Here is a 25,651-nt window from a genome sequence, read left to right as displayed (position 1 = left end):
CATCTTATTTTTTAGAGATATCCCACGGAAAAATAATAAGAAAGCATTTTTATTAATAAAAAGACAATTTTATTGGTTCAATCAGCTACACGATAAAACTTAACAAATGACTGGTTACACATGTATAATAATTATAATTATCATAGATGTCGAATTACCGTAATACATTTCAATAAATTTTAATAATAGGAGCAGAGATCTTGTTTGTACACGTACGATGACTAAGTGGTGCCAGCTATGAGTGCGAGGGGAGGGGGTGGAAAAATAGCTCGTCGATCGATTATCACATCAGCATTCTTGGACCACTAGTCTGTGCACATTCGGTACACGTTGATGTTGACTTCGAGGAAATCAGTGCCCACCTTTGAGGCAGCAGCTTTGCACACGTCCTGAAACAATTACACACACGTCAATTTCCTCCGCATTAATTGTAACATTGGTTAATACAGAAATTAGATGAGAAAAGGAAGTTTTCATATCCATAGCGAGTCGGTTTTTTAATCGTTATCTTCCGGTTAATTTTTTAATGCCTGAGTAAATTGATAATTTGATCAGGATTTTAAATATCTAAGAAAAAACGATTTTCCCGCGTTAAGTTAAACGTGCCACGCCTTCTTTGTTAATTATCAGGGAACCACGCCCCTGTTTAAAAATCTGTGTTGGTTGAAAAACGTCTAATTTTACAATTTCCCCGCTCTTTGACATGTGCCACGCCTTCTAAATTAAATTTCCCGGAGGACCACGCCCCTATTTCAAAACTCCCGCGAGCTACGCCCTCTCCCAGTGGTCGCGTCGCAGTTTCAGATAATCTGGTGAAAGTGTTAATCGATATTCAAAAAATTCTTAGCCATTTTTGCAACAGTTAACTCGTGTTAATCGATTTTTTTTAGTGCTAGGAAACAATTTTGAATATTTCAAATCGGAAAACTCACGTATTGCAACGACGTGAGAGGCACCCTGAAGCGGTAATGTGCCGAAACGTAGCGCGAAATGTCCAGCACAAAGTGCTGCGACGACGGCGTGGGGCCTGGATTTTCGATTTGCAGCCCGGGACAGGCAGTTGGTTCGGTTGTTGATTCACACTCTTCGACAGGTTCCTGAAGGGACGGCGGGAGTCTGAAAATAAAAATTAAATTCTGTAATTTATATTTTGTAATTAGTGAATTTAACTCACGTGAAAGAGAGAGCGAGTTGTCCGTGAGTCAAGTGGGCGCTGATGGGCACCACGAGACTCGTGTTTGTCGCGATTCCTTGCAGGCATTTGTCCACCTCTGACGATTCGTGGTCGCAGTACGACGGACCTAGAGAGACGTTGAAATGCCGCCCGGACAGGTGTATGCCCAACACTCCTAATTCTGCGAAATTTTAATTTTTGCGTTTTAGAATTTATCTCAAATAGAAACTACGGATTTTTTTGCGAGAATCACAGTCAAAATTTTCATTTTTTCGGGTTTATAGGACATTTTGGTGAGTTTTGAGAATGCAAGAATTTATTTTTTGAGTCTAAGTAAGCGTTGAACTCCTCCTCAAGGTCACCAAGGCTCATTTTCGAAAATTTCCGGGTTGTTTTTGGGATTTTGAAACCCCGAAAAATCCGAAACACCCCTCTAAAGGGGTCTCAGGGTGCGTATGTGCAATTGTGTGAAAGTTTAAAGATGTTGTTTGGCTTCGTTTTCAAGAAAATCAATTTAGAATTTCGTAAATACAAATTTTTGGAATTTTTTCAAATGTTTTGAGCGCCCAATCTCGGGTTCTAAGGGTCAGAAATGCAAAAACTGCGCACTGTTCGACTTGGCTTGACTTCCCCGGGTGAGTTGAATAGTTTTTGGGGTGCTAAATCCTCACCCCTCAACCCCTATTGGTCATAACTTCATCCCCAAAGTCGAAAAGTGAATAATATTTTGAATCTCTGCGTTTTTTTTCTCTTTATCTGGAATTGGAAAATTTGACGCTCCTGTTTTGAACGTGTAATGCAGAATCCCTTTACAATCGTTCTACGACTCGTGATTTTATTTTTTAGTGATCTTCTGTTAAAAAAAAATATAATTTAATTCTGTGAAAGCAATTAGACGAGATATAAGCACCTGAAAAGCTGAGCCCGTTTGTGTCATGGCCGGTTTCCCTGCGCCGTCTCGGCACCTCATTGTTTATGCTCCGATGGCGCTGTGACAGAATTTTTCTGGTTAAACAAAAATATCAACTCTCAAAAATTAACAAACCTCTTTAACAGGAGGGGCACTGCTTGTGCCTTTAGCGTACTCATTATCGAGTTTATTACTTCCGGGCGTAACTTCTGCGTAGGGTCTCTCGTCGCCCAAATGCTCACTGTTGCTCGCGAGGCAGCAATAAACCTTAAATTTTATTCAGTTTTTAAATTCTCAAAAACGAGTTTTTTTTAAAAAAAATTAAATTACTGGACAAATTCCGTCAGTGCAATCGGGCGGTTCTCCGAGCGGCTGGCCGTGGTCCACCTCCATGTCCATCGTGGTCCGTGCAGTTGCTGTGGTTGTTTTCGACGGCGCTGTGAACCAGGCCGCTGTGCTGCTCGACGAGCTGGATGGCCGCGTCGGCCGTGTGGCTGGCCGCCGCGTTGCCGCAGCTATTTTGTGACTAAAGTACGGAGAGAGCCTTTCATATTAGTTTAGTTCCGATAAATCATTTAATTAGAGGGCAAATACCTGTAAGAGTGCCTCAAAAAGTCGGATTCGCTGCGCTTCTGGTACTCCAGGAAATACAGCGTGGCCATTGCAACGAGACTGCAATTTTATGAAAATTCATTTATTTATAATTGTAAAAAATAAAATTAAAAAATGGACATGGAAAAATTACTAGAGAGAACTCATCTAAATTCTGCTTGTAAAAAAGGAGATTTTTTTGTTCATTTTCTTATTTTTGTTAGCAACAAAGAAACATAATTTTTACCAATTTTTACATGCTAGAGGCCAATTTCACCATTATTCTATTAAAAAAACCGCTAAAATACGGAGGGAAACAATTTTTTCTTTTCAAATAATAAATTAAACTCTCTAGAACAGCAATAATTTCTTAAAAATCATGTTGAACTCACCAAAAGGCCATAATAAACACAAGCATCAGCAGGGCAACTTGGATGAGCCTGTTGGAGCACCAAAGTGATTCATCCGCCGGCCTTCTCCTCTTGTGTGTCACTGCAGAAAGTTTTCATTAAACCCAAATTAATTTTCTGACCTCAATCGAGATCTTCCAAAGCATGTTTTGTGTGTAAAAATCTACCGATCGTGCAATTTTGACCCGAAATATACCCTTTTCAACTTTAGTACCTTGAAAACCTTGAAAAAAGTTTAAGATGTGATTTTATAGATATTAAAATTAAAAAAAATTGCAAAATACAAAAAGGTTGCACAAAATTCCATTTTCTAGCTTAGTTAAAACTCGCGAGATATTTTTAATTGTTATCCAGATTTCCCGGAAAACAGCAACATAAAATTGCTGACGATATTAAATCTCCTCTGTTAAAAAATAAAAATACCTGATCCAGCGCTGCTCAGGGAGTCGACCCTCTTGGCCCTCATCTTCTCCAGCTGTCCAATCCTGGACTCGAGGTTGTCGGTGACTTTGCAGAGTTCCTTGACGGCACCTAGGTTCTCCATGAATATTCTGTCCTTGTTGACGACCAAAAAGTCTTCGATGCAGCGGCCGCTGGGCAACACGACAGGACCTGCCGAGCTCACGGCCTCCGGCAGGACCCTTTGCACCTGTTGAAATCTCCCAAAATGAGCCAAACAAATAATTTTTTTAACAAAAAACCGCCCCACCTCCTGTGCTATGACGCCGGTGTCCTCAGGTTGGCCCTGGACGCCTGCGTGTGCGCAGTAGTCCTTGGCGTAGCGGAACTGCACCAGGCGCAGCCGCTGCACGTTGCGCAGCTGCTGCCGCGTGTCCAGCTCGGAGACGACCTCCTTGGCGCGCAGGTCGCTCGGCTGAATCAGGTGGCCGGTGAGTTTCAGGTTGCCGTGCACCACCAGGGCCTCGTCCGGACGGTCTGTGTTTATTCCCACCCGGCCGGCGTGGAACACCGAGTCGGCCGTCTGCCCTTTCTGCCAGCCGAGCTCAACGTCGCTCTCGAATTGACCCGGATTTGAAGCCTGCAATGGATTTTTTTTTAATTAAATTAATTTAAATTAAAAATCGAGGAAGAAGTGTGAAAAGACAGAATGTCAAAATTCGATTGAATCAGGTCATGCAAATGGAAGGAATAAATTTATAAAAATTTAATTATTGATTTTCACGGGTTTTACAGCACAATTTTGGTAAACTCTTAACCCTCAGTATCTCATCTCCTCGTGGTGCAATTTCAAAAATAAAATGTGCTTTGGATTCCTCTTACCAAGCCCGATCTAACTAACACCAAATTGGAGGCCCTAGGTCAAGGTCAAAGGTCACTACTGCCAATTTTAGGTTTTAATTAATATTTTTCAAACGAGGGAAAAATTTTAGAAAATGGAAAAGTTGCTTAAAAGTTGTCCCATGACACGAGTAAACTGTGGTGAAAATTTCAGAGCGTTGTTATATTTATTTTTTGAGAAATTGCGCTCCAAAACTAGAAAAACACGATTTTTTCGATTTTTTTCCTACTTTTTCGTGTTTTTCCAATATTGGCAACTCCAAATCTCCGGTTCTTACAATCAGGATGGCCAAAACTACCCACCATTAGACTCGTCTCGACCTCCCCTGACCAGCTCAATGGTTTAGGGGGTGCATCCCCTCCACCCCTAAATATTACAACCCCTCAAAAAAGCTGGAATTTTTATCCCAAATATTTTTAATTTTGAAATGACGTGATTTTTAGCTATTTTTTTTATCAAATTGTTGAAATTGAAATTACCCTGACGATGATTCGCTCAGAAGCCTGTGCGACAATGGGATACTCGCAGTCGCCGGCGCAGTGTGCGTGCAGGCCGACCACCAGGTAAAAATAGCGCTGGTCCGGGTTGGGCTTGCCCTTTTTGCGCATGTTGTTGGAAGTGGTCTCGCTGAAGTGCAGACGGCCCACCGTGACCTTGGTCAGCTGCTCAGGGTGCAGGTCCACCCTGGAACGAACACTGCCGCTTTATTATTATGTATTTAAAACAAGTTGCGATTAATCGGGCTAATGGATAACGATACGATTTTTTTTTTAAATAAAAATAAAATAAAAATCCACTCACAGGACAGGATGGAATGGCTTTTTGCTGCGGTCGCTCTGGCTCTGCTCGACCTTGATGGTCTGCGTGGGCGACTCCACCTTGACCCCATAAAAGTGTAGGTGAAAACTGCTGATTTTTTTCAGACCCTCGGCCGTCTTTACAAAGTGCGCCTCCCCTTGCAATTGGACGTGGCACGTGATCTGCACAGAGAGAGAGGAAGGAATTGATCAAGCAATTTGCTTGCGTCGCCTGGCAACCGCGCGCATACCTGAAAATGATTTTTCTTCTGGCACACGAATGCGTCGTCAGCGTTGGAAAAGTTAAATCCCTTGTCCGCATCCACCCGGTAGTGAGGCACGGGCCTGAATTTTAATTCAATTTTAATTAAAAATAATTTAAAAATTAAAAAAACTCACAGCTCCTTTAATTCGTGGTCGCAAAGGGTGTGCCAGGAGGTCTGTTGAAAGGGTTGAAACCTGATGCACTGGTAAGCACCGTCCAGGTAGCTGGTGTCGCTGCTGGCCATGTCGAAGCTGTAGTCGTCCTGCGAGTCGAGGACGGTCGCCGTCACGCCAGTGTGGTTCGAGCTCGAGTCCGGCGACAGCTCCGGCGAGCACTTGACTATTTTTTGTTCAATTAGTAAAAATTAATGTCATTTCATGTCTGTATTTTTTACCTGGCTCCTGTTTGACCTGGACATTGTTGCCGCTGTCGGACAACTTGCGCTTTTTGGCCTGTTGCGACGGCTGCAGGGTGGTGTAGACGGGGCTGCCCTGCTGCTGGAGGGGCGCCTGCACCAGGGGGCTGGCCGCGGGCATCGGGGCGGCCGGCGGCGGAAATAAAGAGGCGGCCAGTTTGTACGAGTCGTGGATCAGCATGTCCGGCAGTGCCATCGTTTTGTTTTGCTCTTTACCAAACGAATTAATTTATTTTTTAATTCATTTTAATTTTGGGACTCACGAGGCGAGTGTCCTCCTGGTTCCTGAGGTGAATATGGCGGCTCTGAACCCGAGTCGGGGGGACTCTCTGGCAAATTGTGTCTGTTCGGGCCGAGCGAAAAATTTCTTTAATTAATTTTCTCGATTTGTTTTTCTCTTTCGTTCCAAATTAAAGGTACTCACGGGTGTGTGGCGAAGGGGGCTTCGAGGTGTGGTTTGTAAACTGGAGGTGGCGGGGGCGGAGGGGGCACCAACATGCGTGGCGCGACCACTTTCTCGTTGCTCGCCAGAGTGTCGGCGAAATAACTATGGTTTTTGTCAAAATGGATTGGAGGATTATTTATAATTTTTAATCTTACTTGTTTGAGGGATCATTTTCTCCATTGATGAAATCCTCCAACTGGCTGAAATCCAAGGCTTCGTTGTCTATGCCCCCAACAAAATCGGCTCGAGCTGAAACATTCAACGTCAACCAAGTTAAAATCAAAGGTGCATGTGCATCCGAAAATGTTAAATTGAAAGATATAGGAGAGACTGATAGAGTTAGCGGCTGAAAATCCTGTTAATTAAATTACGTGGGTGTTTTTTATATTGATCATCATTTTTATTTTTTAGGTGTCGAAATAATCAAGTTCGGGATGAAATTATAGGAAAATCCGCCTCTTAAAAAAACAGAGATTATCTCGAGTTCTAATGAAGTTCAAAAATAAAACTTTGTGCCAAAAAGATACCCATATGGAAGGCAAACAACTTCCGTATTAGCAAAAATGGTTAAAAAATCCCACAAATTTGAGTTTTTTTAAATTTTTATTAGGAAATTTTGAAATCTCAAAAACGGGCCTCTTTAGTTATTTTCTAAGCAGATGAAACCCTACCCTAGGATATGTTAAATGCTTAAAAATTTTCAGAAAGGTCCAAGAGCTCTCGGTTTCTGAGATCTAAAGGGTCGATGGTTGAAAATGGGTGTTTTTGAGTTCAGGTGAATGAGGAAAAATAAAAATGGCACGATCAGTTGACCTTGACCTGCTGAAACATGCTGGTAGTTCAACCCTGAGGTCTGACATGACCATTAAGCCAGGCAAAAAATCGAACCCTGGCGTCAGGGTAGCCCTCAAGCGATCGATATCACTCAATTCCTATTTGTTGACACTTTTACGACGCCTGACGGGCTCTGTATTGGTTCGGTTTGCAAGATTTGCCCACCGTTGGAACGGACAAATCGAGAGCTTTCAGAATATGTATGACTTGACCCTTTTGGAGCCGTCAGGTTGCTCAGGAACGATATTCAGAGCACTTCAGGATATTTCCTGAGTACCCTGATGACTTTCCGAGGGTCAAATTGCACATATTTTGAAAGCTCTCAACCTGGCCGTTCTAATGGTTGGCAAATCTTGCTAATCGAACGAATACAGTGCCCATCAGGTGTCGTTAAAGTGCCAACAAATGGGATTTTAATTATTTTACCGTTCGATAGCAACCTTGACGCCAGGGTTCGAATTCTTACCTCATCTAATGGTCTTTTTAGACCTCATGGGTGAAGTTCCAAGGGTAAAAATTAACCGATCGTCTTATTTTTCAGCTGAACTAAGAAATACCCCTTTTCAAGCTTTTGACCTAACGTAGAAAGTTAAGATTCCCGTTTTTAATTTCAATTTTAATCCAAAAATCACTAAAAAATCTTTTTAAGTGTCCACCATTTTGCAATAAATGAGAAAGAGTTCTAATTTATATCGTAGATAAACGCAACTGTCGCAAAAGGTGCAATATACGAGGTCGGAATGCGGCGTTTTCTATTCGAAATTTATTGAGCTTGTTATTTCAGTTGAAGCACACTTTTTATCGCAGTTTCCTCTTCATTCAACTTTTTCCTTATAAAAAGCAAATTGAAATTTATATAGCTTTGATTTGTTGTGTACAGTAGGAAAATATAATCTCAGTCCTCAATCCCCAAGAGAGAAATAAAAACACATTACAGAGTGCGCTTCATTAGAAAAAGGCGGTGAAAAATCAAATCACGCACGCAACGTTAACGCATGGGTTGCCCCTGGAGACGGGGCGACCGTTTTTCTTTCACCCCTGTCCCTTATTCCCTCGCGGCGGTGGCGAATAAACAAACATTGCGCCTTGCGGGGCTGCATAAGCGTCAGGGGCGCGCCATTGGTCACTCGGCCGGCCAATGGCGCGCGCTCGGCCGGCCTTTCGCATCGACCCAAGCCGGGCTGACCTCCATCTTTGCTGGTCACCCCTGACGAAAGCAATCGATTGACCTCTCTCTTTCTCTCGCTCTCGCTCGCTCGCTCGCCATGGAAAATTCTACACAATTTGCCGCACAGCCATTGCTTTTTGTGATCGTCACTCTATGCCGTTTCATGCAATAATATATTTGGTTGATGGCGCGTCTTTAAAGTTTGGTCAGATGTTTATTTAACCTTTATTGAGGTCAGGTCGAGCCTCACAACGTGCTAAAAGCTTTTTAATTATGTTTTGGCTTATTTAAAGGGGAGGGTTAAAATGGTGGGCCAAAGAGCAAAGACGTAAAAATTGAGTTGTTTTAATTTTTCTGTCTGAGATTTAAATTTAAAACGTTTATGGTATTGTTTTCGCTACCATACTATAAATGATGATTATTTCCAAAGGAATAGAGCTCCCGTTTTTTATAGTTCGCCAAATCAACGCCGAAGTTTTGATTTAACAAATTTTAAATCGCTGTAATTTCTTGAAAATTGGTCTGATTGCAAAAACTTGAAAAAGTTTGAATCTGTTAAACGAGACGAATCGAATGATCGATACGATTGTTATATTTTCTGACAGAAAAGTGCTCTGGGAAAATTTAATGCAGAAATGTATCAACTTAATTGTATTAAAGAGTTTTAAATTTTTTTCATAAGCTTTATTTTGACCAGTTCACATTTTTTTGCGTCCTGGTTCCTGGTATATTTTAATCAAGTTTTGAAACGGCATTTTCCGGGAAATTGGGCAAGGGAAAATATTCTTTCATCGTAATACAAAAAATTGCAAATTTCATCAGCTTTCCGAATTTGAGAAGAATTTTCCTCTGGCACTCATAGCCAAACGAGAAAACTTTTGTTTAAATGATTTTACTGGGGGCCTTTAAATTTAAATAAAAAATCTTAAACATAAATAAATAAAAAGCCAAAATATTTTAAGAAGATTGTTTGGTTTCGATTTGGCTTCCAAAGTTTCAATAATTTCCCGTGAGTTTTTTTCTTAATAGCTTGTGTGGTTGATGGTTGTTGGAGGTTATTCTGTATATTATAATAAATCTGTTTCCATCGCAATGCACTTTCCTAGTCCTGCATTTACTTTAAAGGCAATAAATCTAAACTGCACACAATCCACGATTAAAAGTTTTTCCGCGCGTTCCTCCGCGTGGGAAAAAGTAATCGCTTTATTTGGCATATACACATGCTCAAAATTGCTCTATTCAGGGATTAGTATGAAAAGTGTAACAAATGTATCATAATGATTCAATATACAATATATCCATCATAAGCGTGGCAAATTTTCAAATCGGAAGCTGGGCGCCGAGGTCAGAGTCGTGCCGAACACAATCAGGTTCAAAATTACGAAACGGCGGCGCGCGGCCAGTGAAATTGCGATTAGAGGGAGGAGATGCATTAGCATGGGAGAAAGCCCATCTCCTTATATTCTTTTTAATGCCTTTGTCACGCGCTATTTCGCCTTCGATTTCGGCGGCGACTTGCTTGCAGCCGCTGTCCTCAATGTCCTGATCCCGCTGCACATTGTCTCGGAGACAAAAGTCGGAGATGCGCCACACGGATCGCTCCACATCGGAATGAAGAGGCATTTCATTTCGGGTCTTAATACAAATCAAATCGAATGCCTGGGATTTAGAGAAATTAAATTTATTATGTAAAAAAGGTTGAAAAATAAACTAATTAAATAGGAATGAAGTGACAAAAATAATTTAATTCAATAAAATTGATTTTAAAATATTTCCAAAGTCCTAAACACTCCAAAATTTCAAGAAAATCCCTCTAAAAAAATAATACAGTCTGAATTATTCCATTTAATATTAAAATATTTCTGTTCCGGTCAAATTAATCCAATTAAAACATCCGTCAAGACCTTTGTTTTTTATTTTTGAGGAAAGTGAATGTTTAAAAATTGGATCAACAAAAAGCTCGATTATAAATAAAAGTGCGAAAGACGGAGAAAGAGAGTAAAGTGAGCGTTCTCCTGCACACAGAAGTGGTTTTGTGCTCTTTAAACTCGATCACTCGAGACAAAATGACTCCGATTTGCACAGCGAATAGAGGAAAAAGAAAGAGAAAAACAAGTGACACTGTTTTGGTTGATTTCACGCTGAAAAATCAATCTCGGGGGAAATGGGCCAGCGCCGCGCCGCGCGTTTTTAGCGACGCGCCGGTGAAAGAGAAACGGAGCATGGAGATTTCAACGACCGAACGAACACTCCACATCCAGCAATCCGCTTCGACCTGCACGTCTTTTCCTCGTCCACATAGCCGTATTGACCACATCAGGGACACTTATATTAACGTTTGAATTTTAAACATTTCGTGGAAAGGGGTGAAATTCTTAAAATTTTACTGTTGATTGATGAATGCGTGGCTGACAATGAGAAATCGGTTCGAGTTTAACAGTTATGCTGCGCTGAGCAAACACAAAAAGTGTCGTAGAAAATCGCGGCGGCCCACCAGCAAGCCAGCAGCAGCTTCCTTATTTTCAACGCGCTTCATCGAAAGATTGTTCGCCTAAATTTAGATCAATCGCCAACGCTTTCTTTCTAATTTTAGCTTTTTATGCGTTTTACAGACTCAAAAAAGAGATTGTACGGATTGATTGTGCTATTTAAATCACGTGCATTTGCAAAAATTAAATGCGTTTAGAATCAAAATAATTGTCTGATTGTTTTTAATTAAAATAAAATAGGGAAATAACTATCAAGATATGGATTAATTAATTTTTTTGAAGGTTTAACGGCAAATATTTAACTAATTAATAAATGAGCAGAGAAAAAACATTTAATAGAAGAATAAAATGCATCATCAAGAAGCATTTTATAATTTAAACTTAATAAAGTGAATAATTTCCCATTTGTTTGTACGACCAGAACGGGAAATTCAATCAATTTTACAAGGAGATCAATCGGAGCACTGGTTTTATAGCTATTTCGGCTAATCCCAAGCCTCACGGGCATACAGACTGTCCATGAAAACATATTTTCTAATTGTAAGGGGTGAGTAAATGGGTTATTCACACCCCCTATTAGCCTATTACCGATTGGCTCTGTTTTTTGTTTCTTTTTGCAGAAATTTTAATGAATATAAAATAAATATTCCTAATTTTTAATGTAAAAAATCTGCAAGAACAATTAAAAATCAAATATCTACGCGAATTGAATAAAAAAATTGGCTCCAGACCTGGACGGGGGCGTGTGTGGTGCTCGGGGGCGCGTCGCTGCTTCTCCTCGTCGGGGAGCTCGTCGAGGCTCCACACGTGGTACTCCATGCTCGCCTGCCGCAAGACTGACTGACTGCGAGCCTCCGGAGGCCGCGGGGGCGACGGCGCATGCCGCCCCCACCGCCGCCGCATCATTGGTGCCCCGCCCAGCCAACCATCTCTCGCGATGCTTCTTTCCTCATTTCATTTCTCCGCGGCAGTTTATTTTATTTATTGGCCTTTTTTGCGCTGCTTGTTGAGTACATTTCGCGACCGATGTTTCTGTCCCATTTGCATTTAAGTGCCTTGCTCATTACACTCTAATTGCGCCTCCATTTTCCACACAGGTGCACGCATTCGCACACGAAAGCAATTTTCCATTATGTCAAGCGCGCCGGAAAATATAACTTTTTTGTGCTGCTCGTGAAGTTGGGAAAATCTCATTTTTCATTCCTGTATACGGAATTAGAGACGAGAATCCGATATTCCGTGATGTGCCATTTTTTATTATTATTATTTCGCGCGCGCACTGAGCGCAAAAAGCGCTTTTTCAGCTTGGCCGCGTTTCTGGTCTATTGTTAAAAGGCGCCGCCGGACAAAGCAACCGATTATTCATCATTTAGCAGCGTCGGTTTGATTGACAGATTAATTAGATTCAGAAAATCACTTTATGAATCGAGGAAAATGGCGGCAGGGGTCAAATATATGCAAGCAGAGAGCTTCAAAACTTGAGATTTAATTTTTAAACAGAAATCTATAGCAAACAAACCTATTTAAAAGCAAAATTAAATTAGGTCCAGAGGAAAAATCAACTTTTATAATTATTCACCATTAAAGACCGTCTTTGACGAAGTTTCTGAGCACACCAATCGATTCTCGAGGGTCGAATTAGGTAGAGAGGATATTTTTTCCGACCAAAAAGTCCAGTGCGACTCGCGAACGTTTTTTCCCGCCAAAACAATATGAATGCGAGAACTGCGCATGCGTCAGAGCTGGCTGGATCTGACAAAGAAGTCATTGGTTCAGGAGGTCTCTCTGCATGTGCTCAAACCAGCTCTGACGCATGCGCAGTTCTGGAATACAGGTTCATATTGTTTTGGCGGGAAAAAAGTTCGCAAGTCGCGCTGGACTTTTTGGTCGGAAAAAACATCCACTTTACCTAATTCGACCCTCAGGAATCGATTGGTGTGTTCAGAAACTTCGTCAAAGACGGTTTTTAATTAAAAAAAATTAACAAATAAATATTTCTACATTTAAAAAAATTACAAATAAATATTAAATGTAATCTCAGATGAGATTAGAAGCAATTAGAGGCGAGGGACCTATAGCGAACTATTTAAATACCCCCTTTAGCAAATTTTCACCCCTTATATCGAAGAATTTCCTTGACAAAAATGATTAATTTATTAAAACCGCTATTCCTTTGCAGCAGAGCATTTAGCGGTCAAGCAATTTTCCTCGCAAAAAGGCCCCTCGCGACTCGCGAATAATAATAATAGTTGTCCAGGTGAACGCACGCGGCATTTTCGCCCCTATATAGCCGGCAATAAATTGGAAGGGCTGGTCATTCATTGAGCTTAAAATAAAACTGACGGCACACAACTGCTGATTATTCAAAAACGAGTGTGTTTACGACGCGTTTATGCGGCAAGGGTGGAAAAACAAAAGTGCTCGCTCCGTTGACTGCAATTTGGCCGGTAATGGAGAAGCGACCAAGGGATGGAGGGAGGGAGTGAGGGAGAACTCAAATTGGCAGGAGCACGCACCCTGCGCACCCCCGGCCGGCTCGGCGGTTCACGCAGTCACACCTGCCGACATGTGCCGCCGTTCCCAAGAAAAACTCGCCTGGACACGAGTTACTTTTCTCATTTCCGCGCCCATCGCCATCGCACACACGGAATAAGAAATAACACCACATGAAAATCGCTCCTTTTTCTTTGCTCCCCGCACTTGTGTGTTTGTTTAGAGAAAAGTTTTGATGCATAATTAGGGAACGTTAGTTATCCTGCCCGCTTAGTCGTGTTTGTGAAGGTGATTTTAAAATATAAAGAAAATTAAAAAGCATATCTTAATTTAAAAAATTAATTAATTTACAATTTTCTTACAATTTTCTCGCTAATGTTCAACTGTTTTTTAATACTGATGGTTTTTGCAGTTGAAAACATATGGTTTTAGCCGAGCTTAGCCAAAAAATTTAATTCCTATAATAATTTTGGTTTCTTAACATGATTTTTTAAACTTTGTAATGGCTTTAAAAATTTCACTCCTACAGCAATCCGTACTTTTGCTAGATCTTTGCTCCTCTTTGACCGGTGAAATCCCCCTGAAAATCCAATTTTTTGCTGTTTTTATGGGTGTCAATAGATCCAAATCCGGGAATTTTGGGTAATTCCTGACTTTGTACAAATTGGTTGTAGAAGGAAAATTCGAACACAAATCAACTCGTCTCGTCGAAATAAAAAAAAAACTTCGCTGTAGACCCCAAAGTTTGCGGTCACAAAAATCGAATTTTCGAAATTTAAATTTTTAATATCGATGTAGCCAGCTTTGTAGAGCGCAAAAAATTAGTTTTGCCTTAATTTTTTTATTAAAAAATAAAAACTACATGAAAAATTTCGTTCTTCTTCAAGTTTTCAAAAATGTTTGAACGCCCAAATCTCAGCTTCTACTCATCCGATTTTCAAAATCTGCACACCAATAGACTAGTCCTAACCTCCCCTAAACAACCAAAGTAGTCTAAGGGTACCAACCCTTCAACCCCCTTCATCATCCTCCCCAAAAGACTAAAACGTAAAATTTTATAATTTTTTATTGTCTGCACCACATTGAGCAATCACCGTGGAACAACTACTTGTATCATTTGGTTTTTTAAATTCGATCTAAAACTTTGAAAGCAAAGAAAATAAATTTTACAGCTTATTTTACGCTAGAAACAACCTATGATTCTTGGTGAGAAAATGTTCCAACTTTTATTATCCTCTTAAAAACTGACATTTATATAGTTCGTTCGTTGTTTTTTTTTCAGCTTATGCTAAATTTTGTGAAAAAGAGTTGCCGCAGCACCGCATTGTAGCGTGATCGGCAATTTGATGCGTATATTATAAAAGCATCCAGGGGATGGGGTAAAACAACGAAAGCAGGAACTGTTGCGGTCGTTATTGGCTTTCATGACAAGCGCACCCCGAAAAGAAAAAGCAAGAGGTTAAAATAAAGTTATTATGGGCTTGATAGACGTCCACCAAATATGTCCTCCCGCAAAAAGGAATGATAAATAACTACTGTCTTCATTTTCGTCAGCAAGAAATCTGACGTAAATGAAAGCTGCGGCTAATCGTGCGTTTCGCCACCCCTTTTTTCAATCTGCGCGACTCATCACGCGAGTGGCTCGTCATCCACCTGTCTCCGGGACAAACGAAAATAGAAAAGACAACCAGAGACAGCGATAATAACAGACGAAATTTTCTTTCTAGAAAGAGGTCAGAAAGGCGGAAATTAAAGTTTTTGCTCATCAAAAAAGCATTGTATTTTTTTTTAATTTGTGTCACATGTCACATCGAATTAACCAGATGAGGAAACAATTATATGAAATTATTTTAGAGGTTTAAGGATAAAATTGGCATTACGTCATTAAGAAGAAGATTCAAAAGATTACATTTTGGGCAAAATATTAAATTTTACTGGTTTTACGGGACAGTTTTGGGGAGCTTTTCGAGACCTCCGTATCTCACCTCGCCTTTGAAAAGTTATAAAAAAGGGCGTGCTTTGCATTCCTCTAATTTAGCCCAATTGAACTGACGTAAAATTTCATGTTCTGGGTCAAGGCCAAAGGATTTTGGTTTCTAATTAAAACATTGGAAATGGAAGGTACGATTTTGAAATTTTTTAAATTGTGCTTTTAAGTGATTTCATTACATGTAGAAACTTTTGTGAAAATTTCAGAGTGTTTTTACTTTTGGTTTTCGAGAAATTCCACTCGTAAAAACCAACTCGTAAAAACTAAATTTTTTTTTTCGAGTTTTTGGGATTTTTGCACCTCCAAATCTCGGTTTCTAACCATCAGAATTGCAAAAACTACCCACCATTAGACTCGTCTCAACCTCTTCTGAGCAGCTAAAGGGTTTAGGGGGTGAATACACCCATCCCTTTTCATCCCCATTGCTTCAATTTTGATAAAAAGCGATCACCGTCCTGGCGCCACTCACTGTTACATCTTTAAAGCTGTATGGCAACTTAGGGGTGGAGATCAAACACCCCTAAACACTTCAGCTACTCAGAGGAGGTCTAGACGAGTCCAACGGTGGGTAGTTTTTGCAATTGTGAAGCTTAGATCCCGAGATTTGGAGGTGCAAAGAACCCAAAAACACGAAAAAATGTAGGAATTTTTACAATATTTTTTAAACTTCAAATCTTTGGTTCTAAGCATCAGAATTGCAACAATTACCCACCGTTAGACTCATCTTGACCTCCCCTGACCAGCTAAAGGGTTTAGAGGGTGCTAACCCCCACCCCTTTCAACCCCCTGCTAAAATTTTTAGAAATAAAATCAAATGTTTCAAATGGTCGTAATTCCAGCAAACAAAAAAATCTATTTTTTAACTTTAAATTCAGTACATAATATATTTGTTGAATTTGATAATTAGGGCTTCTCATCCGGAGCTGCTTTATTTAAAAAACGTTTCAAATTAAACCGCTCTCCGCATGGATGGGATATTAAAATTAGTCGAATTTATTCATTGCCGGGTGGTATGGCGTAACAAATTGGCCGAGCGCGACCGTTGGCAGGTGCTGCTCCGCGGGGGCGGCCGGCCAGCCAGCGGCGAGGGTGCGTCGGGGGTTGGCCACGCGTGACGCCCAGCGGCGCTAATTGCCTGGATAATGCAACGATAATATCTACACGCGCAGTTGACAAAAGGTTAAACAGTCGTGCTTATCTTAAACGTGTTCAATTGACTGTGTGTGAGTGTGTTTGTTTATTTATTTAGTTCGCTCAATCTGCGTGTTCCGATTGTATCTCGCGATTCCTCTCAACAGGTCGCGCTAATTTATTGCCAACTGCGTGCCGTTCGCTCTTATTCCCTCTCGCCTCGCATCTCGTGAATGAAAGCTCTCTTTAAACGACACAATTCACGCAGAAAGTTTTACCTCGATTGATGCATTTCATTACCAGGTAGTGACATAAAATAAATACAAGACGCGCGTGTGTTTTCATTTTTGATGTTGCAAATGATTGCCACAGCAAACGAGAAAACATTTCCCTTTTGTAAAAGGATTATTTTGTGATAAAAATACAGATTTAAATTTTTAAAAAAGATCAAAGCTAAGTTTTAGACAAAATGTGTCCATACAGGAATTCTGGGCACATCAGGGCGTTTCCTGAGCACCCTGATCGGTTAAATTTCACATATTCTGAAAGATCTCGACTTGGTCGTTCCAGCGGTGTGCAGATCTTGCAAATCGAAGCAATACAAAGCCCACCAGGCGTCGTTAAAGTGGCTACAAAAAATGGGATTTGGGGGATTTCGATCGCTCTAGGGCTACCCTGACGCCAGGGTTTGATTTTTTACTGTCAAAATGGTATTTTCTGACCCCAGGGTTGACCCCAAGCAGGTTCCACCAGCAAAAATCGACCGATCGTGAATTTTCGAATTTTAACAAAATCCACCTGAACTCAAAAACATCCTTTTCTCAACCTTTCAACCCTCAATATCTCAAAAACTAAAAATTCATTGCTATTTTACACATCCTGTAGGCAAAATATTATCCAATAATTAGCAATAAATTAAAAAATCCCATTTTTAAAATATTCAAAACTCAAAAATTAAAATAAAAAATACTAAAATTTGAAAAAATAAGAAATATGGCTAAAATTTAAAATTTGTCACTTTTGGAACAAAGTTTAAAGATCTCGAAATATTTTAATTTTAGTAAACGCCGAGATTTCACCCCGATTGTTCTGAAAAAGTACATTAATTTAGACCCTTCTATAATTATACCACCCTAACAACATACCAAAAATCAGGTTGGCATTATAACAAAAAAAAAAAGAAAATGGCAGATTATAATAAAAAAAAATATCAAAAATTCCGTATACAGATTTTTTAAAAGACAAAAAAAATCATTTCTTATATTTTCTCATTCACTAATAAGAGAGATTTTTATTTTGTGCGTCTCTTTCTAATCCATATACAGATAAAAATTAAACGTTCGAAATCGACACCTGTGATGTGCAGATGAAGAATGGTGGAGCCGATTGGAAGCATCAATCTTGCGGCTGCCACCGGCCGGCGGCGAAACGGAAAAGATCGGTTCCCATGCCCCGGCCGGCAGAGCAAATTGAACCATCTCGCAATTTATCGTAAATAATGCGGAAGGTTGTGACACAACACACAACAAGCCGCAATAATAAGAGGACGAAATCATTAGTCAGTCCAACGCGGGTGATAAATTAATTTCGGCCGCGATCTGCACACACGAAGAGAAAGCTTTTGAATATTGAATTTTATCTTGCACGCGGTGCACTTTTAATTAATCAGGGAAATGTTCGTGAGGAAAAGAGGTGAATATAAATAAATGGACCGGCGGCGTGATCAGCGCGTCCACCGCGGCCAAATGCGTGACCCGCACCTTCTTTTATCCTCCTCGTCCATCTCACTGTACCTGTCTCCATTTTTATTTTCAATTGCTCGAACTCGGCTTCGATAATCTAGAGCGAACGACATGGCTAGGGATGTGCTAAAATAATTCTATCGAAATTGGAGAATGAATTTTTTATGTTCATCATTTTGTTTCTTTTTGCCAAGCCCCATCAGTGATATTAGTCTATTTTTTATTTTCCATATAAAACGTAAAATAATTCCAAGAATGTTCAGTTTAAAACGATAAAATTAAAAATAAACATGTCTCAAAGGATTATCTGTGTCCAGAGCAGTCCAGAGACCACTGGAAGAGGGCGTAACTCGCAGGAATTTTAAAATTGGGGCGTGATTCTCCGAAAATTTAAAAAGTAGGCGTGGCACAACAGTCACAAAGAGCGGGAACTCGTAAAATATGACATATGATGACGTCTCTTAGGATTATCTTTCTGTGTCCAGAGCTCCAGAGACCACTGGAAGAGGGCGTAACTCGCAGGAATTTCAAAATGGGGGCGTGATTCTCAGAAATTTTTAAAAAGTAGGCGTGGCACATGAGTTGCAAAGAGCGGGAACTCGTAAAATATGGCATTTCACTACGATTTTCAGGTAATATCCTGATTAAATGATCGATTTTATGGTTCATCAAACGTAAATTTTTTTAATGTGGCCTCTGAAAATAATAAACAATCCGTTTTGCACATCCCTTTTCATTGTTGCTGCTGGGCGTTGCATTTTTACGGCAAATATCAAGATCTGTAATAGAGCCGCCGCGTGTGTTGATGTTGAGCGGTATGTAAGTGAAGTGGGAAGGTCCTTTATTTCTGCTCTGCGAGCTGTGTCGTGTGTGCATCTGCGATATTCTAGTTTATGGCCGATGTTTTAGGGCTGAACGGTAGTTCATAATCGGCAATAATTCATTTGTGCATCGCACAATCGTGAGAGAGGAGAAATTTCCATATTTTATTAAAGCAACCGCAGTTGTTTTCCATCGAAACATATACATACCGCAGTTGAAAGGCACGCCGAGTTCGCTTCCTCTATATTTTTATTGCCATTTAACTGAATAAACTGCGCGCATTCATTTTTTCAAAACATTCTTCGGCTCCGAATATGCTATTTGCATTTCACTTATAGTTGGAGTTGTTGAAAAACACAAAATTAGTAAATTTAAAGAGGAATGATACTGCAAAAGCCTGGAAAATGCTTAAACTCATCCCTTAGGATTAAGTTAAAGCCTAAATTGACCTAAGAAGCGCTGTAATTTTTCGAGAAAATTGGCTGGAAAGTTACCGTGCTTTTCAAATGGTAAATGGCTGTCTCCTTGCTTGAAATCCGATTTTATTTCAAAACCAAGAGTTTCCCCAATAAGTGGCATACACTGTTGGACAGATCTCGACGAGAGGAATCGGAATATGCCGAGAAAATATGTTCAAGCACTGCAAATTTTGGAGAAAATTGGCAAAATTTGAATTTTTATTGTAGGAAGGTCCTTTTTTATTATTGCAAATTGTTTATCGATCAATTGTTTATGGCATCCAACAATTCAAATAATGTTCAATTGTTGCCCTGTATATCATTCCACTTTAACTGTTCCTCGCAGTCCTCTGACTTCATTATTGAATATTTATGGTAGAAGATAAACTGTTGCAATAAACTAAATGAACCACTTCTCCTAAAGCCACAAAATGTTCTTCATTGTTGGCCATTTTTTTTTTTGTCAACAAAACAACTTCAAACACGAGCGATCAATTTGCATTATTGCCTACATTTTGTGACGCAACTACGATGGACGTGCAACTGCAGAGCTTTGAAAAAGAGGTAAAACCGCACGGGAAAAAAATGTTAAATTTCGAATTAGCGATTTTCCGCAGAGAGTATATATGTGCATGGTGTGCTACTCGTTAAAACACACAAAGGAACAATTTTCCCACGGTGTGCGCACACTTTTCTCGCTGCGGCTCTGGCTTTTCACTTTCTCGCGAATGAGTCGTGGCGAACGTGTGCCTCACGTTTGCTTCGCCGGCCAATTACCACCAATGCAAACACACTCGATTAACTGTAACACCGCGCGCCGCCCTGCTTTTTCAAACTACTAAATTATGCCTTCTTGTTTTTTTTTTTTACTTGGAAATTGATAGGAGAAGATCAGAGAAGCAGCTCACGTAATCGATCTAACTCCATAGAGAAATAAAATATTGCGCGGCTTGGACATGTCGTGTCGAACTGAATAAAATCGCATCTGAATGCTGCTGCTGCGGAGAAATTCTTGCATGTATAAATACGTTTTAAATGGATGGAGCGCGCGCGGTACATGCATTTTGTGATTTATTTCTTATATCGCCGCAGCGCCATGGAGATGTTTTTTTGTTATCATTTCCATCTAGAATTGCTTTTTTGTGGAAATCTCGTTTGTCAGAGAGGTGCGCGTTCGATATTCCTGAAAGAAAGAATTTTGTCATGCAAACCTTTTTTATTTTCCCTCTCCACGAATCACTGTAACGAGAATTAACACTTGAAATATTTCAAATATGATTAGAAATCAGTTAATTCTCAAAAAACACGTCCACCAAATTCACTGTGAACAGCAACAAATGAATGGGGTGTGGCTTTCCCCCGAAAATTTATAAAAAGAGGTGTGGCAGTTACAAAAAGCGCGGGAAAATGGTTAAATTTGACGTTTTTGTTGAGTACTTATTGAGGGCGTAATTTGAAAGAGGGCGTAATTTCACGGTAAAATTTAAAAAGAAGGCGTGTTTCGTGTTGCAAAGCACGAGTAAATGATAAAATCTAACGATTTTTTCTGAGAACTCACGGGAATTTTGAAATGAGGCGTAGTTTTCTAGCAAAATTTCATAATAAAAGGCGTGGCACTTGTTGCGAAGCGCGGGAAAATCGTTTAACTGTACTTTTTAACGGAAATTTTCAGCAAATATCCTGATAAAGTTGTCGCTTTACTGGTTTTGCAGATAAAAAAATCGAAAATAATTGATTTTTAAAATGTGTCAAATTGCTGATTCGTGCAGATGTTGATGGTCACAGAAATGTAATCGATAATATTGGTTTTGCAGATCGCAATTCTGTAAAATGAACAAACTAAGAAGTAAAAAATTTTTTTAAATAATATAAAACACAAAAATCATATTCAAAAACATAAATTTGAACAAATCAAATGTTGATTTTTTTAATATTTGGTTTGAAAAATGATTTTCAACGAATTTTTTCCAGATATTTAGGCAATTCTGATCCAGATTTTGGTTACAAACAATTTATAGGGATTAAAATAATCAGTTCTGCCAAATTGCTTGCCAAAATGCACTTTTAGATTTATTTTAATTTTGATAATTTCTAACTCAAGGAGTTTTAGCATGAATTTCCGCCGGCCAATGCGTTCTCTTGGCATGGCAAAAAATTTTACGTCATAGAAACAAAAGGGGCGTGTCTTTTTCATCCCCAATGCACCCTTTCTATGCCCTCTCGTCAGTTTAAACGCCGCTAAAAGCCCATAAAAGTTGAAAAGTGGTTGTTATGGCGTCTTTAGCCGATTCTCTCAGTCGGATATAATTGAGTTTTTAAAATCCGAGATATAATGGGAGGCGAGGGTGGTGGGGGGCGAGGAAGCGGCCGCGTTTTGCCTGCGAATAAAACGATAATTTGCATGATGAGGCGATTTCATTACGGCGAAGACGACGACAACTATAGTTAATAATTCGGTCGCATGTCGTTTTATTTATGGCCCCGCTCGCCTGCCTGCCTGCCTTTTCTCTAGCTGCCCCCATAAATCCAGCAATTCGTAAATCGCGTGCCTTGGATTAGCAATTAAAAATTAAATGCTGAAATTTATTCGTGTGCGCTCATCTTTCTTGCCCCTTTCGCCGCGCGCGCCGCGTGCTCTGATTAGGCCAGCCAATCCTTTCTCCGTGACTTTTCGACAAATTAGAGCGTTTCGCTTCATTTTTTCCTTGTCCCCTTCAGCAGCGTTAAATAAAAAACAAAACAGTTGTCACCATTTGTTAAGGAGAGTGAAAATGGAAACCCCCGCTGCCTGCGATTTATGTTTGTTTATCCCATGTAAATTTCAGCTCATTAGGAAAATAGGCACGAGCAAAAAATTCGTTATCGCGCGCAGCCATCGATAAATTCTATACCTTTCCTCACGCAGATATTATATAATAGCGAAAATTCCAAATTTGCCATCAGGAAAAATTGTTTCTAGATTATATTTGAATTTTTGCAATATTTAATTCCTTTCGCAATGAAAATAATCGATAAAATTGGCACGAGATCAAGCAAACCTTAACTAAATGAACACCAGAAATCAATCATGAATCATCTTCAACAAAATATTCGCTTTTAAAGGGTGCAATTTAAAAAATAATGTGTGCTGTGAATTCCTCTCGACGAGCTCGATCGAATTGACACCAAATTTAATGTCGTAGGTCAAAGAAAAAACTGTTTTTTATTTAAAATATAAATCTTTAGCTCAAGGATTTTGGAATTTTAAAAATTTGAGCATACAATTTGTCCCAGTTGGAATTTGTGAACTTGTGAGAAAATTACAGAGTGGTTTTAGAATAACTTCAATTTAAAACGAGAAAAACCCCAAATTTTTTTTATTCCAAAGTTTGTAAATATTTAAAACTTGAAATCTCGGGTTCTAACCATCATAAATGCAAAAACTACCCTCCATTAGACTCATATCAACCTTCCCTGGCAAGCTGAAGGGTTAAAAGGGTGCTCAATTTCCATTTGAAATATTTAAAAGACCTACAAGTAAGCATGTTAAGAACATTTTTACTATAAAAATTTAAGCTAGGGGTTGAAAGGGGGGATGTTAAGCACCCCATAAACCCTTTAGCTGGTCAGGGGTGGTTGAGACGAGTCTAACGGTGGGTAGTTTTTGCAATTCTGATGGTTAGAACCAGAGATTTGGAGTTGCCAATATTTGAAAAACACAAAAAAGTTCAAAAAATCGATTTTCTTTTCACTTTTTAAATAATTATTTTTACATAAGGAAAGTTGACATCACTCTGAAATTTTCACACAAGTTCACACATATCATGATTAAAAAAAACCGTTAAATAATTGTACGCCTCATCTTCCTAGAGAAAGTTTTAATAAATGAATTTATAATTAACATCACAAAAGCGACGCGGTAATTCCTCAGCATCAGCAAATCGATATGATGAATATAAATACCTTTCTATTATTAAAATATATCGGAAGGCAATATTTCATCTGGCACTGTTACAATGGCTGAAAAGCTATTCGCGCGGCTTTCCGTAAAAGGCAGCGTTCGTCATTTGCACTATTTCAAGGCTTTCTTATTCACTAATGAGTGGAAATAAAATTAGTCGAACGTGGCGCAAAGAATTAATCAAAAGCGTGCGCTGAAAATGTCGCGTGTTAAAGTCTCTGTATGCGAGGGCGAAATAACTTTGAAAAGGGTGTGACTGGCGAGAATTTGTTTGCGGCAACTCGTCAATGACGCACATGCACCTTTTGTCCGCGACCCCCGACGTGTCAAAACAATGATTGATTCCACGAGCACGCAAATTAATTCATAAGCACCCTTTTAATTTCGCTAATTGCGTCAAACTTTGTGGATTTTGCTTCATGTCTGAGGTCTTGTTAATATTTTCCTGTTGCAGCTGAAAAAAAAATAAAATTTGGCTTCATTTTTCACTGAGGAAAAAATTACAGCGCTGGAAGTACACAAAAGAAAAGTGTGATATAACAAACATGAGCCTCTATTGTCGAGATCTCCTCTAGTGTCTTTTCATTGTTCGCGCGGCCTTTTTAAAAAAGCACATGTGTACTCGTTTACATTAGAATGACACACAATGCACAGAGTAATCAATCCCTCCAACCACCATCGACCTTTATAGTGATCCATTTTTAACAAACGCATATTTTAAATGAAAATTGGGCAGACCATTCATCAGTTTGTAACGTAAACAGATACATTTTTCAGGTTCCTTTGTTTTTAAATTAAGTTTAATTTTTAGCTATTGGAATTATATATTTTGAGGGACGTGTGTACTTTAATATTTTAAAAATATGCTCTCTACAAATTGGGAAATAGCTATTTAGTTGTCCCTAAATTATAAATTAAAATAGGGATTGAAATCAAGTGAAAAGACATTTAATTTTTTGAACAATTACGCAAATTCTGAAATTTAACTGTTCTTTTTGGTCATCCTCATTTGATTTTTGCACATTTCAGTTAAGATTAATTTTGTTTTTTAATTTAATGGTTCATGCATAATTTCCCTATAAAAATGCAATTTAACCCAACCTTGAAAATTAGAGATAAAATTTAGATAGCGTTTTTTTCTTTATTTCATAATTTTAATTTTAACGTTTTAGCACGTAGATGAGTGACAGCAACCGTTCTGGCATTGCGATAATGCGTGTAATGTGATAGCGGCCCAGATAAAATCGTGTAAGTGACCCGCACACAAATGAATAAAATTAAGATTGCCTGCTGTGTGTTGTTTATGCTATAAAACATTCCGTTCTTCAACGTTTTGATGAGTGTAAAATCCTTAAATTCATCTCATGTTAAAATTCCATGATTTAATTACCGATTAATCTTGTATAATTAAAGAAAAATGTCTTTTAAAAACGTTGGGTAGTAAAAATGAAGCCTTTTGTTATTGAATACCAAGTGCGCACGGATGTTTTGACCTTTGATAGGACATCTGCGCGTAAGGTGTGTTTTCCCGTGTCTCTCCCGATTTATTTAAAAAATTGGCATCAACCTTTCCGTGCATTTTCGAGTCCAATCGTTTAAAAACATCCCCTTGTCCGGCTCGCCACCCTCAAAGCGCGCAAGAAAGGTCACCACCAAGGGCCTCACTGCGGTCCACGCGAGTTTGTGGCCGCAGACAGCTTTGCGGGGGGTGATTTTCGCGCCCCTGAACGACCCCTCTACTCACCGATGACCTCCTGAAGAGTGGCGTCGGCACTCAGTTCCATTTCGGCATTTCGGGACTCGTGTTGGGCCGAATTCTCCGGACAGTGCACGGGCTTTTTGGAAGGGTCCGCCTCCAATTAGCGATTTTAACACTCGCCGGCAGAGGCAGCACCGTGGTGGCCCCTCCGAAGGTGCCGCAACACGTGACGTCCCGGCGCGCTAAAATGCGGCATGCAGCGAGAGCTTCTGTACAATTGATTTTCTTATTAAATGTGGATTAATTTCAAATTTTAAATAATAAAAAAGTTGAAACACGGACGAGCAGAGGAATTCAAAGGGCTGAGAAGAAAATCAGTAGGACACCATATAAATTATAGATAATACAAAATCGATTGGAAATGTGAAGGGATGCCAACCCAAGGGGGTGCAGGGGGTGGCTTCTCCCTTTGATCAAATATAAGATAACTTTATTTTTAGTGACTGTTTCGAAAAATCATGAAAATCATTCACGTGTGTGTACAATTAAAATTAAAATTATTTCTATGCTCAGGTTAA

The 25,651-nt window shown here is 39.5% G+C and overlaps 1 protein-coding gene across 4 annotated transcripts; it reads right to left on the bottom strand.

Moving 5' to 3' along the window:
• Positions 1 to 46: 46 nt before the first annotated feature.
• Positions 47 to 25,247, bottom strand: LOC135944766 (myelin regulatory factor). Of its 4 annotated transcripts, none has more exons than XM_065491950.1 (19): positions 25,119 to 25,247; positions 6,463 to 6,556; positions 6,287 to 6,409; positions 6,126 to 6,229; positions 5,842 to 6,072; positions 5,582 to 5,786; positions 5,434 to 5,527; positions 5,187 to 5,365; positions 4,865 to 5,081; positions 3,795 to 4,124; positions 3,509 to 3,734; positions 3,068 to 3,167; positions 2,679 to 2,756; positions 2,415 to 2,610; positions 2,220 to 2,351; positions 2,085 to 2,163; positions 1,175 to 1,355; positions 933 to 1,116; positions 47 to 389 (listed from the first exon to the last, which is right to left on the bottom strand). In XM_065491950.1, the coding sequence occupies exons 1-19, from the start codon at positions 25,156 to 25,158 to the stop codon at positions 306 to 308; spliced, it is 2,877 nt and encodes a 958-aa protein (XP_065348022.1). In that variant the 5' UTR covers positions 25,159 to 25,247; the 3' UTR covers positions 47 to 305. The 4 variants fall into 4 exon arrangements, with proteins under 4 accessions (XP_065348022.1, XP_065348018.1, XP_065348019.1 ...); XM_065491946.1 differs by lacking the exon at positions 25,119 to 25,247 and adding an exon at positions 11,530 to 11,642; XM_065491947.1 differs by lacking the exon at positions 25,119 to 25,247 and adding an exon at positions 11,530 to 11,642 and having other exon boundaries at positions 4,865 to 5,069.
• Between the last annotated feature and the right edge of the window lie 404 nt (positions 25,248 to 25,651).

This window comes from Cloeon dipterum, chromosome 4 (genome assembly GCF_949628265.1).
Source record: "Cloeon dipterum chromosome 4, ieCloDipt1.1, whole genome shotgun sequence".
In the NCBI taxonomy this organism is placed as follows: domain Eukaryota; kingdom Metazoa; phylum Arthropoda; class Insecta; order Ephemeroptera; family Baetidae; genus Cloeon; species Cloeon dipterum.
This window is presented reverse-complemented; position numbering and strand designations above follow the sequence as displayed.